Source organism: Cyprinodon variegatus, unplaced genomic scaffold (assembly GCF_000732505.1).
Source record: "Cyprinodon variegatus isolate N-32 unplaced genomic scaffold, C_variegatus-1.0 Scaffold1014, whole genome shotgun sequence".
NCBI lineage: Eukaryota > Metazoa > Chordata > Actinopteri > Cyprinodontiformes > Cyprinodontidae > Cyprinodon > Cyprinodon variegatus.
The window spans coordinates 162,496-176,093 of NW_015151467.1; the positions used below are offsets into that span (position 1 = coordinate 162,496).

A 13,598-nucleotide genomic window follows, 5' to 3' on the forward strand; every position below is an offset into this window, starting at 1 on the left:
AAAAAAGTACTCCAGAGTTTTGTTCAGCATGGGGGTGAGTAGAAAATGAAGGCTAATCATGTTTTGGGTGTACTATTCCTTTAAGGGCTGTGCAGTTAAACAAACGTGTCGATCTCTATTTAGACTTCAAATGAACACAAAAACAACACTGCAATATAATGAGGGCTCGCTTGATGTGAATGTCTACATTATTATAAAAATTATATTTCTGCTTTTTGACTCTATGAATCTGTCTTATTTTAAAAAAAGGAAAAGCATTAGAACACAGTTAAAAGCTCAAAAAGATAATTTTCCATTTTAATATCCCTTTAACTTCTCAGAAAATTATGAGTTATGATGCTCAGATTGATTTTTACAAAAGCCTGACATGCCGGTTCAGATTTTGGCCAATACTATCAGCTGGTATACATCTAATGTTTGAATATTTCCATCTATTGTGAAAAACTAACCAGTAAAGCGATAAAATCTTCTCCAATACCTGTTGTCAAATATAAATCAAAGCATCGATGGGTGATTTTCAGACCATTGCAGAGATAGCAGCGTTCTCACCAGTATTTTTTAATGAGCTTGTTTTTATTTTCTGCTGCTTCCACATCTTCCTTCTGACCCCTCGTTCACACAGACTCCTTCATCTATCCTTCCTCTAAAGACAAAACAAAATGTGTGGATCTCTAAATACCAGACGAGCCACACAGGAAGTCAGACACGGGGAGAGTAAAGCAGATTGGTTAAATCAAAATAAAAGAGCAATGTGGAGAGGAAAAACTCCCTTTTACCAGGAAGAAACCTCCAGCAGAACCAGACTCAGTGTGAGCGGCCATCTGCAGAGGCTGACTGGGGTTGATGATAAAGAGAATCCATTTGTGTGTGATAAAGTCTCTGTATAAAGGCACGTGACCTACTGTTGTGGAAGTTTAAAGGAAAAGTTCATTCTTATTCAGAATTCAAACTTCTGAAAGTACTTTAAATATTAAATTATTACATACTTTTCAATAGATGATAATGGGAAGATTTGATCAGTTGTCCCATCACCAGTTTCCTAAAATTGAAGAAATTGATTGGCTAGCTGATCACTCTGTTAAACCTTTCAGTTTTTAATTCTTCCTTTTTATGCCAGCAAAAACTCAAAGAAGGATTCCTCTTCTTCTAAGACGAAAACAATAATAATATAATATAATAATTATAATGCAATAATATAATATTAATAGTATAATGGTGTTCTTTCTGTAAAATTCACAGACCGTAGCAGCCACGTTTGCTCAGCCACATCTTTGTTCAACTACGTTGTGTCCTTTTCTGTATAGGGCTTTCAGCACAAAATTGCATAAAATGCCAAGGCAGGGCGTTTTACTCTAGTGAGCTTCATATTCCTCGAGTAGTCGTTTGGTTTCCGGATAGACGAGTCAGAGTGCATAAAATGCCAAGGCAGTGCGTTTTACTCTAATGAGCTTCCTATTCCTCGAGTAGTCGTTTGGTTTCCGGATAGACGAGTCCGAGTAGCTGCATCTCTTTGCGGAGCTGAGTCCTCCAGCGTGAAAACATACATCGTGAGCTGTGAACTTTTAAACCCTGCAGTTTCATCGGGCAGTGTGAGCTGTAGCTGCGTGCAACGATTGAAAAAATTGCCCGGCTTTAGGAGGATTAGGCTTTATTTATTGATTTTCTCATGAGGACATCCAGAGCCACCTGCAAACCTGCAACCTTGAACCTGCAACCTAGAATCCAGAAGAACACAGATGAGGGCGATGAGCTGCAAAGAAGTAAAACTAAAGGGATGAAGAGATGCTTTTATTGGGCGCGGTCAAAGAAAGGCGGCAAACAGTGATGGATGGCTGAGGTGGGTATAAATAAACTGGGGGGTAATTAGAGGCGTTGCTCTGCTTCCAAACCCAACTAAACATCTCAATCAAGGGTGGTTGTCATCGTCCTCATCATCATCTAATGAAGATGAAGTGGATTCCGGAGGAAGAGCTGAAAAAGGACAGAGCCTCTGTCACTTCATGGCTCCTTGCTAACCATGAACTTTAAAAAAGGATCTGTAGTATTTAAGGAATTTGTTTTGCCAGCTGCTGCGTAGCTGACACAGAACTGCTCACCGTCTCTCAGGGACTTCTAGTTTATATAAACTATCCAGCAACTGCTGACCTCCACGGGACCGGCTCCGCGTTTGTGCTGCGCTGCAGGATTCTGGGATTTTTTATTGTTTTGGTTTGTTTTTTTTAACATCTTTTCATTTGGTTTCTCTTTACATCATTCATTAACTGTTATAGTCAGGTTATAACTTGGCTTCAAAGCAGAGTTTTGAAGCATGTCTCACATCTCCACTGCCCCCCCCTCAGCCCTGTTTGTGTTTTGTGAAACATTAACTGTAGTTTCCCATGGCCAGAATAGGTCATTATTCATTACTGTGACAGCGCTTCCCTCATTTAGGGTTATCAGACTGTTTGGGTTGCAGAGTGTTTATACAGTATGCTGCTTCTGTTTTGGATTAACTAGATTATTTTCCCTGCTGCCTTTTCTCAACCCAGCCTAAGGTTTTAAATCAGCTTTCCTGTAATCGTTCCTTTCTGTCATCATGAAGCTTAAGGGAGCCTTTTTGTTGTTAAACTGTTAGAGATAGTTTTGTTGTATCAATTTAAGGAATATTTTATAACTTATTTAAACAGAAATGTTTTTTTCTGATGTGCTCTATCCTTTTGCTGTACAAACAAAAAGATTTTCCTTCCTGCAACTTTTTAAGGGTCAAAAAAGGAGGTCTATTGTCTGTAATGGTTGAATTCTGGTTGTGTTTGCACTGCCAAACATGTTGCTGAAGCTAAACTCTACAACCTCTGTCGCTGCTTCCTCTGTGCCATGTCATTTGAGATCGGATTCTCCAGTGTCTGGGAATTGCCAGACCTTTTGCCACATATCTGAGCCCCAGCATTCCTGGAAAGCCGAAATGAACGTGTAGATTCAAACCATGCATGAACAGAGCAGGTGCTGTAAGTCTTTTTAAATGGTCTGGACTTCCCTCTGCCATTTGCTTCTCCATATGTTTTTACATGACAGGCCACAAAACGTCCTGTGTGCTCGCTTTCTGAAATTAGGTCGCCAAGTGGGAATATTTCAGCGACAACATGCAAATCAAGGGTTAATTATTGATTTTTATTGCTGGCAACGGGGCTCTGCTGGGTCTTAGGAAATTTTTATTCTATTTTCCATGAAATAAAAATAGAGACGGCACAAACAAAAACAGAAAAAAAGAACTTGTCGGAAGTATTTGATATTTAGGCTGTTACAATATTTGTGGAAACACAAAACCCAGGTACCATACGGGAAAACACACATTCAGAGCACAAACTTCTGAAAGTATTTTAAAATCGTAGGGAAATCATATTTAAATGTCAAATCATTCTGGCTTAAACATGTATATAAATGTATTCTTTTCTATTTAAAAAAAAGAAAAATCCTGTTTTAAAATCTGTGGGGATTTTTTCATTATCTTATGCAGGCCAGGACGAGGCAAGGCTCAAACATGTACGGCTGTAAGCCTTCTACACCAAACCAAGCTTCTGCCGCCGTGGCGTCCTCTTCCACAACATCTTCGTCCCCGCTTTCCTCCTCTCAATAAAAAAATGAGAGATTGGAGAAATTAACTGAATAAATGACCCAGTCTGAGTTTTACAAATGTATTTATTGCCCGCAGTGTTGAAATCTGTAACACAGTAAGATAAACACTATAAATAAGGTGGTGGTTTTATTAGCATTTACTGCTCTTGACTTTTCTCTCTTCTACTGTAGAAAAGGGTTTTACTGTAAAGTATCTTTACAATAGACCTTATAATTTGACCCTTTATTTTACGCTACTATATCGTTTGATGAGCAGACATTACATCTCAGTAGTTAAGTGCTGATGCATCTATAACCCTGTAGTCTATTTTGCTGAATGTTCTTGAATGCAGATTGGAAGCTCCTGCGAAGTTTCTGCAGATGTGATGTCAAGAGCATTTATGTTAAATCGGACCTAGCAAACAATCGAAGCGCAATACTCAAGATGGATTTTGTGGATACCTAGAAGCGACCAGAATCCAACTCAAGTCAGACACCAATGGCAACCCAGAATAAGATGAAAAAAGTCAAACTTGTCAAGTACGAGCACAAGCTACGAGAACGAGCAGAAGTATGCTGCAGTTCTGTGTTTTGGCCATTGGTGGCAGTATTATTAGAAAACTGTGTCATGCCTCTTTAATGTTTAGATTTGGTAATAAACTATACTTGCATTGGTTAATCAGCAGTGCTTGGAAAATGGACGATTTTTGATCGCTCACAACCAGCGACTGGCCAGTCATCATAAAGACAACCGTTTTGAGGCGCCATTGCATTGTTGATGTTTTTTTTTTTGTTTGTTTTTTTGAGCAGACACGTATCTTTCTCCTGCTCTTGCTCCATGTTTGTTTTAAGTCATATTGCCCAAAATAGGGGGACAAATTATCCGACAACAGAGGGAAGAGTAGAAGCCATTCTGAGCTTAGACAGTAGCAGCAGGAATTGGGTGAGAACACCTGGAGAGAGAGCTCTATATCTGGGCCAACCTTGGCGTCCTCTGGAACTAAGGATCCTCATTGGTTGGTCGGAGGAGCCCGCCTGGCAGGCAGTGCACAAGAGCAGGGAGATAAGGCAGCTCAAGAGCGGAACGGAGAGAAGCCCTCTGAGAAAACAGCACCAGGGTGGGCTACAGCTTACCAAGGCTAGCTAGGCTAACTGCGGGGGATTGAAGGGGCACGGTTCAAGATTCATTTACGCTTCTGACGCATAGCCTCTGCAAACGTCAAATCTGTCTCTGTGTGAGACCACGCCCCCGCACAGAGGTTCTGCAACCGTCGTCGCACACCTCAAAAATATCCTGACTACGCGTCAGATGGTCGCAAACCCGCACAGAACACAACAGAATTGCACAGACAAAAAGCAGCTGTGAGTGGTCCTTGGTATGCCTTTCCGGCTTTCTGTGTGGTCGTCTTTCTGGATTCAGGGCCGGGGCGCGCCATTTCTAAAAACTGAGAAACAACTACAATGGACAACTACTACAAAAGGTTTTTCTGTCTTTTTGCCGACTCCATTAACAGAACCTGTTCCTCTTCGATATCTAGCAACTCTAGATCCATCTCTGTGACCGTGATATCTTGCAAGACGCGCCATTGTTGTTTTGGAAGATAAACACTCCCGCCGGCGCCGCTAAAGTTCTCATGACTATCAGCTGTAGTTCTTGCTAGTTCTCCAATAGCCTATTGTGCCTATTGCAGTTGCGCTTTGGCGTGAAACTGCTGTGCGTCCCTAGAAATTCCAGACAGACGGTGCAGAAGCATACCAGCAAAATGACATGGCTAAAAAATGTAATCTTTTTTTTTTTTTTTTTTTTTTTTTTTTTTTTTATGCAGTGAACTCTATGCTGGTGGTTCACGCTTTAGTCAGTTTCTCAGGTTTTACATTTAAATCATTATGGTCTTATAAAGTCTTAATAGATTTTAATTCTTGTTTTTATCTTAATGAAACTTGTAGAAATCCTGTACTGAACAACCAGAAGATGGTGCTAGTCAGAGATTAGTTTAATTTCTGCTTCACTGTAGTATAATACTAGTTAGAATGGTAATTAATAAAAAAGTTTTTTTTCCCTGTGGGGGTTATCTTACCATAAACAAATAAAACTTTAAAAAAAGATTAAATATAACTTAGTTTTTCATGCTGGTGAAGATTCTCAGTCGTCCAGGTCATAGTCATTCCAAAAAAATAAAAAAAAACAATCCACTGGACTTTGTTTCCAAGTTTGAAGACGTTTTGCTTCCCATCCAGGAATCTTTTTTAATTCAAAATGTCTGAATTTGTTTTTCATATTAATGTTTTGTTACAAATAATAATTTATACACAAATAATTGTTAAAAACTTCACCATTACTAGTCAGTCACAAGTTACTGTTTTTTATTTATTTATTAGGAAACTAAAAAGTTGTGAAAGAATTAAAAAAAAGTTTGGCTTCTTTCATCATCCTAAAACAAACTTCAGCCTGAGAGTGTTGACATGTTTCTACAGGAAGGATTGAGCATTTCTTCTACAATGAGATGACTTGTTCCACTTAAGATGACGAGAATAGAGGAAATAATAAACACTGATCATATGTTTAGAAAGATGAAGTGCTTTATTGTTTTGTCATTGTGATAATTAGCTCATCAGTTCTTCATTCTTTAGAGCCGCAGTGATTCTGAAAGGTAGCCCAGTTTGGTCCAAGTTGTTGCTCATTTGTCCGTGTGCTGATTAGAGGGTGATGGTAGGTCTAATTCCTCGCCGTGTGGGTCATTGCTGTTGACACGGTTTCAAGCTCTGCCAGGAGAGTTGTGTTATCTGACACCTTGTGTAAAGCGCCCAGCCCTCTCTCCTATGCAGCCACTCCTCTCCAGAGGAGCGGCGCTGTCTCAGCGGGCGAGTTATTCATTCCTGTCCAAACTCCGCTCCGCTCACATTTTTTCTTTATTCAACTCAGAGATTCTCAGGAGGATAATTTTACTTCTTTGATTTTTGTCGGTTCTACTTCAATTGCTGAGTAAGTCCATTTTACTTTGCTGCTGAAATTACAGGGACAGTATTTCTTTCAAATCTGATTTCTGTTTTATGGTGTAGAAAATCCTGTTTTTGATTTGTTTTATTTAACAAAGAAAGATTTGTTTATCACATAGCTGTAACTATGTATGTTTACATAGTTCTTAAAATCATAAGAGTTTTAGAGGGTTTCTTTGTTTCTCAATGTTTAACAGATAATTTCTTAAACGGTTTCTGTTCTCCTGACATCACCACTGTGAACCTGTGAGATTTCCCCTGCTTTGTCCTTTGGGTTCTTGTAAATAAAAGAGGGAACTTTGGTCATGTTTAAAACATGACAACTGATAATATTTCCTGTTTGCTGAACCTGAAAGTGAGAAACTCATACAGATGATCAAACTACAGGCTAGTTTTCTCTGTATTGAAAGAACATCAGCCATTTTTTGTGATTCAGTTGTGAACTTGATGTTTTAAAAAGTTTTTTTTTTAAAGTTTAAAACACATTAAACACAGTTTTTCTGACGCTGTGTTATTTTAATTTTGCATGATACATACATTTAGAAGATGCCTCTTTAAGTTCAGGAAGTAATTTCTGGTTGTTGTTGTTAATATAGGGTTATTAACAAATAAAATCTTTCAATAATGTATTAGTTCATCAGCGTTCATTCTGTTTATTAGCTCCACCAGGGAAGTTATGTTTTTAGGAAAGTTTGTGTGGGTGTGCCTGTCTGTGTACAGGATAACTTGAAAAGTTATAAACGGTTTTTAATGGCATTTTTACCAGAGGTGCACCTGAATCCAAGTAACAACCCACTCGATTTTGGTGATGATCCGGATCACCATTTGGATCCAGGGATTTTTTTTAAATGAGTGTCCTTTCTGCGCTCTGTCTGATAATGGAATGCACTAGACAATTTTTAGCCTTTTAATTTGTGTTTTTAGTCTTTTTGGGACGGTTTTTACAAAAGCTCTTTTTATAGGAGGAGTTTGCCAGAATAGGAAAAATAGGCCAATGGCCAAACTTTAAAATTAGTGAAGGAAAGATGGCCGTTTACCTGTCCAGCAGAGACAGACTGTAGGAGGGCGCTCACCTTGATGCCGCCCTGTGGAGATGCAACATTAAACCCAGAATAAGGCTGGAGTTTCTCTTCCACAGAGCCACACAGAAAATGGAGGATTTTATTCAGCTGTGGGGTTTAAACAACATTTTATATACTGTGTCAGATGAAGGACAGCTATAATTCAACAAGCTCCTCATTTAAGGATTTTTAGCTGACACTTGTTTTGACATTAATAGGGATTTTTACCTGACTTTGTTTTACATCGTAATTGATTCTATTGTTTCAATTGTGTACATAAAGTGTTATTTTGTATATATATTTATTAATTTGTGAGTATAGGTGTTCACTTAAGGTGGAATTCACTTAAGGTTGCTTACTTTAACCTTCATTCCCGTTAAATTAAATTCTGAACTTTCTGATTGAAATAAGCTTCCATTCTAGTTCACTTCGAGCCTCAGTTTTTCTCTTAACTGCAACTTTTCCTCTTTAGAATATTCCAACTGGATATTAATCTGCTTTCAGCTTTTTGTGTGATTGTTTTTTCCCTTAAATTCTGCAAAGATAGCAGCAGCATATCTGTGGTCTGGTGGCGTAAGGATTTCAATGTCACAAGATTTAAGGAGGCAGTTAGTCACCATCTCGTCATGTTCTGGATGATAAGGGGAGACGTTTCATTAATTGCCGTATGTTCCCGGGTGCCGTCATGTGCCTGCACCTTCAGTACGGCAGCTTATCTCTCCAAAGGCAGCGGAGGGGCCTTCTGGCGTTAGCTGGAGCAACCATCTCCTGTTGGCTGGAATGCAATCACCATCACATTCCTCCATTCTGCTGGTTAATAATCAAACTAACATGCCTCACTGTTTGCTTTTCTCTGACATCAGGTGGATTTATGTCTCAGGCCAGTTATTACATGGAGCGGGCGAACAGTCATCGCAGAGTTGACAAACAGGCAGGCACAGGAACCATTGCAGACAGAGCAGCATGTGTGTTTCATGCTGACTACACCTGTCTGCGAGGTCACAGAGGCACGTCACACCTGAATCACTGAAGCAATAGGTCAGCAGGTTAGGTCATGGCGGGCCATGTTGGGAAATTTCACTAATGCCGTTTGTCTTGTCTGCTCAGTGAGATTTATGGGGGAAAATGGTTCAGTTTTCTGAACTTATTTTCACCGGTCGACGTCCCCGTTTGTAAAACCTGTTTCACAAATCACAGTTCATTAAATGCAGCTTAACTTTGAGTCGAATAAAAGTAAACTTGGAACTAGAGCTCAATGTTCATAGAGAAGTCTGAACCATTTTACATCTATTCTAAACAAAAGTCATTAATGATCCTGCTTATTGATTAATACAGCTGGTTAAATGTTATATAAAACATTTATTGTTCTCTCAAAAGTTCTATATTATGCTTTCTAAGCCGTCAATGATCAGCATATATTTGATGAAATGTTTCCTTTTGGCACTATGGCTGTGTTAAACATTACATAGTAATGTTATATTGCTTTTTTTTTAGGGCTAAAACAACTAATCGGATTAATCGTGAATAACCCATTACTGACATAGTCGCTAGCTAATTAGTAATCGATTAATCGTTAACTGGAGTGTAGAGACTTTAAAACCTGTCTTTAGCTTATGGAGCGACCCACTTAGAGCAGTAATTATATCAACATTGTAAAACAACATGTAAACATTTTGCATTTAAAACAAAAAAAAAAATCCTTTTTCATCCGTCAATCTGCTCCATCCAGAACTCCTCAAGTGGAAAACTTTTAGCTTCACCTGGTTTAATTTTGTAAAAAAAATATTTTTTTAAGGAACCTTTGGCTATCCGATTATTAATCAATTAATTGAAAAAATAATCATCGGGTTAATTGATTTGCAAAATAATCTTTAGTTGCAGCCCCACTTTTTTTATTATGTATACACTAGAAACTCCCTCTGGTTGCCTTCAGCGTTTTTATGACAAAATTACTTCTGATGTCATATTTATACATTTTTTTGCTCAGTGTGTTGGTACATAAAGCCCTGCTGTGTATATTTACCAAAACAACATCATGTGACTGAGATTCCATCTCTACGCATGCTTTGATCTGTCTGAAATTAGCGAACCAGGCCGAAGCAATGGAGGCGAGCGAGTGTGGAATGACTAGCATAGTTTCTGGGGGACAAAAAGTCCAAATGTGTGAAAAGCTGAAAGATGATGTTTATTTCTGGGAGGGGGAAAAATCAGTCTGGCTGTTGGAATTTTCGAAAGCTGAAGCTAAAGCCTAAAGAGCTAACTGAGGTTGTTGTGCACTTACCTTTGCTAATAGTGTTACTGGTGTTAGCGATGATTTTAAGCCCCATCCTCTGAGCTGTGAGTTTTCACACATAACAGCTCGGTCAGGACTTATTTAGCAGCTGCATCAATGGCCACCATCTGGCTTACTGCCTGTAGATGGCGCAACGTAATTTGGGCAGCACGGCAAGTGTAGCTGCTCGCTGGTTGGACCCTGATCTAGACAGGGAGCAGCTGCTGCTCACCGAGCAGAATTCATAAGCATTATGCTACATTCAGACCACACGTTGCAGAAGCAACTGGTTTACATGCAAAGTCAATGGTTGACGCGCATCAAGCAACAGCAAAAGGTCCTGCAGTGCGTTTAGAGCGAAGGAGCTTCTGAGCATCTGGTGCACGCAACCGACTTCAAAACCAGCAGCTGCTGGAGTTGGAAAAATTGAACTCTTGCTGCTCGACGTGCCACATCAACCAATCAGAGAAGCTGATGTGGGAGCTGGCAGGGAGACAGACACAGCACTGCTGATGCAGACTGCTATCATCACTCCTTTGAAACAATCTATTAATGCCTAAATTAATTAAAAATGTTGAAATGTGCCAGCAAAATATGTTCGATTTTATTATTCTGGTGCCTGCAGTTTGGATTACATACCTGAAAAATGCCAACCAGCTGCCGCAAACAGTAGTGAAAACCACAAAGAGGCGACCGGGCCAGAGGCTGCTGCTGAAGGGGATTTCCAGGCACAGAGCACCACCGTACAACTGCTCAGACTGCCAGGATACGGGGGTCTGAGCAGCTCCAACAGCAAAATAATATTTGAAGGCAGAATCGTAACCTGGATGAACTGACTGCACAAATTAAATTTTCAGCTGGACTTTAAATCTACTTTTACCCAATTATAATAGCAAATATAGCAAAGCTGCTCTCTGCCATTGAACGCAGGAGCATCAGAAGCATCTGTTCACACTTTACTGGACGTCTTACCCTAATGTGTACTACAAGCATCAACAATGATGCAGCGGAAGCTTTTTTGCTGCTTCAAAGGCTTGCGGTCTGAACGTAGCATTATTCATTAAAATAAGCCAAGCAACTCATTCAATATCATCTGCTACTGTTACAGGTAACCCGCATCAGACCCACTTTTCGACCGCGCACCCAGAGCAACAATGATGCTCTGGGTGTTGTAAAAGGTTTAACCCCTAGAACCCGACGGACCCACCGGTGGGTCCAGCTGCTACGTGACCTCGTAATTTTAACAAACACCCAGTATTGATGTAAAAAACACATTTGGCACAGTTTGGTGACATTTTTGGATAAATGTGCCAAAATGGCCTCTCCGCCTAAGAAATTTCTCACTAATACCATTCTAAAATAAATATGATTCATCTGATTGAGTCCAAATTTGGTATATTTTTACACAACATTTAGATTTAAAAGTCTGTACTACTTTTTGTGCTATAAATAATATTTTGGTAGTGTTTCGCAATGTTTATTTCAAAGAAAATTTTGGCGAGGTTCAAAAAATGCAAAATATTTTGTATTTTGTCCCTAATATTTCAGGCAGGGTCAAAGCTACAATGGTGCTGACACCAGAAAACCATTCTATGACATCTTACCTTTACAGAGGTACCAAAGGTTTCTTCTTAAATCTAATAGCTGTGAGGCTATAAGTGATTTACTTTTGTGTGTTTTTGTCAGGCAGAAATTTATTTATACCCCCTGAGGGTGTAAGAGGTTAAAAAATGAAGCAGCACGCACTGTTTTGCTTTTTCTGCTGTAGGCAGTCTGAACGTAGCATACTCAGATGTGCTTGAAATGAGCCTAAAGCCTCATCTGACATAATTTTGATGCAGGTGTAGCATTAGAACATAGATAAAAGCTCTGAAAAGTGGTTTTCTCAGTCAGATATGTACTATTGTGTTTTGTTCTTCTTTTTTGTGAGAAAAGTAATTAGTATCCGTATTTCAGCCAGCTTTTCGGCAGCGTGCAGCAAACTTTCCTTGCAGGGCTCACTCCAGCACCTGTTTATGAAGGCTAGCTTCGGAGCTGTTGCTTTTTACAACATAGATATAATGTCGTACAGTGACCACGACCATTAGCATAATGTTTTCCTTCAATCAGCTTTTTTTTTTTTTATTTGACCATTAAGATTTATCTGGAAAACACCACAAATAGCCCATCATTGTGTTGGTTAGTTGTTATTTTGCTTTTTATTTTGTTTTTTTAGTAGTTAAGCTGAAATAAATGACAGGCTTTGTGCTTTACAGGACATGGTGTGTCTGTTAATCTGAAAACCAGGAACAGAAGTCCATCTACTGACATGGAGGTCACTGGAGAAATCAGCGACACTGACAGTGGCATCATCCTTCACTCAGGTAAAACACTTTAGATGACTGAAATAGATGAAATGATGATGATAAATGAATATATTTCAGATTTATCACATTTGCAGCTCTGCAGAGATTTCTGTTTGCTGCTGTTATGGTTATATCACATGAAACCAGTAGCACTCCTGCGTTGTTTCAATGTTAAACTGGTTGCAGGGCTCGTTTAGCATTGCTAGCTCTGGTTCTGTTCATGAGAAACTGGTTTCTCCTCTTCTGTCCCTACTTTCATTCATCAGGAGTCCCAGCGGGCTCATGGAGTTCAACAGCCAATCAGAATTCAGTGATGTTTAGAGCCCGGTTTTTCATCTGCTTAATGTTAATCAAAGAAACAGTCACATAGTTCTTTAAAAATGATAAGTCTGAAATTAATGCCAAAACATGAGCTCACTGTCTCTAATCTTCCTGCCATTTCATCTGATATCAGCTGATATCGTTTTTAATTAATCTTGCTTTTAATATTCTGTCTTGTTCCCCTTTTTTCGTCACTTCTAGCACCAAACAGGTCAGAGATCAGCCAAAGACATATTTGAATGAATAGTTTTCATATATATCTTAATGTGTTATCCTGTTTGAGCTGAACGCTTCATGAATCCCAGCAGCTGCAGCTTCCCATTACAGGACCAGAAATGCTTTGTACTCTGCTTCACATAAACATAAAAAGATGCTCTGCCCAAGTAGGAGTAGCCATTAACCTTCAGACCAAAATCTCATCTAGGCCGTCAGCTTCGTCTAGTCATAATAATTCTGCTTATGACATTATGCCTTTCTCTGAAACCAAAATAGTTTGCTTTGATTGTTCCTCACTAGCTGTTTTCGACCATTTCTCAGGCAAATTTTTATCAAGATTTTAAAGTCGTAGGGAAATCATATTTAAATGTCAAATCATTCTGGCTTAAACATGTAAATGTACTCTTTTTCAAACGATATTGTCCCAAAATGTAGAAAATTTCTGTTTATAAAAAAGATCCTGTCTTAAAATCTGTGTGTTTTTTATGTAGGCCAGTTATTTATACGTCTGCTTCTACACCTGAATTCGGCCAATCTCCCTTTTATCTACTATTTCTTTCATCTTTTCTCCTTTTTTCTGTTTTTCCTTTCCTGTTCTACTTATATTGCAGTGTCCATATAATCTGCAATACTCCCTGCATGAATTATAATAAACCTATTTATATGCATAAATCAGGCGGCTCCACTTGTGAAAGCAAAATCTGTTGGGTTCTTTTTTGCATCAAGACAGTTATTCTTAACGCCACATCTCCAGACAGGACACTGTTAAAAAAAAAAAGAAAAAAAGAATAAATT

The 13,598-nt window shown here is 39.0% G+C and overlaps 1 protein-coding gene across 4 annotated transcripts in view; it reads left to right on the forward strand.

The window, feature by feature from the left end:
* LOC107100812 (uncharacterized protein C1orf106 homolog) overlaps positions 1-13,598 on the forward strand; it is a 36,001-nt gene that overhangs the window by 8,740 nt on the left and 13,663 nt on the right. For 2 of the 4 annotated variants that reach the window (XM_015399455.1, XM_015399456.1), the window contains exons 1-2: positions 11,481-11,535; positions 12,177-12,284. In XM_015399455.1, the coding sequence (XP_015254941.1) occupies positions 11,487-11,535; positions 12,177-12,284 (157 nt within the window). In that variant the 5' untranslated portion in view covers positions 11,481-11,486. Of the gene's footprint in view, positions 1-6,420; positions 6,575-11,480; positions 11,536-12,176; positions 12,285-13,598 lie in introns of those variants that run through there. The other 2 variants (XM_015399458.1, XM_015399457.1) reach the window with 2 other exon arrangements.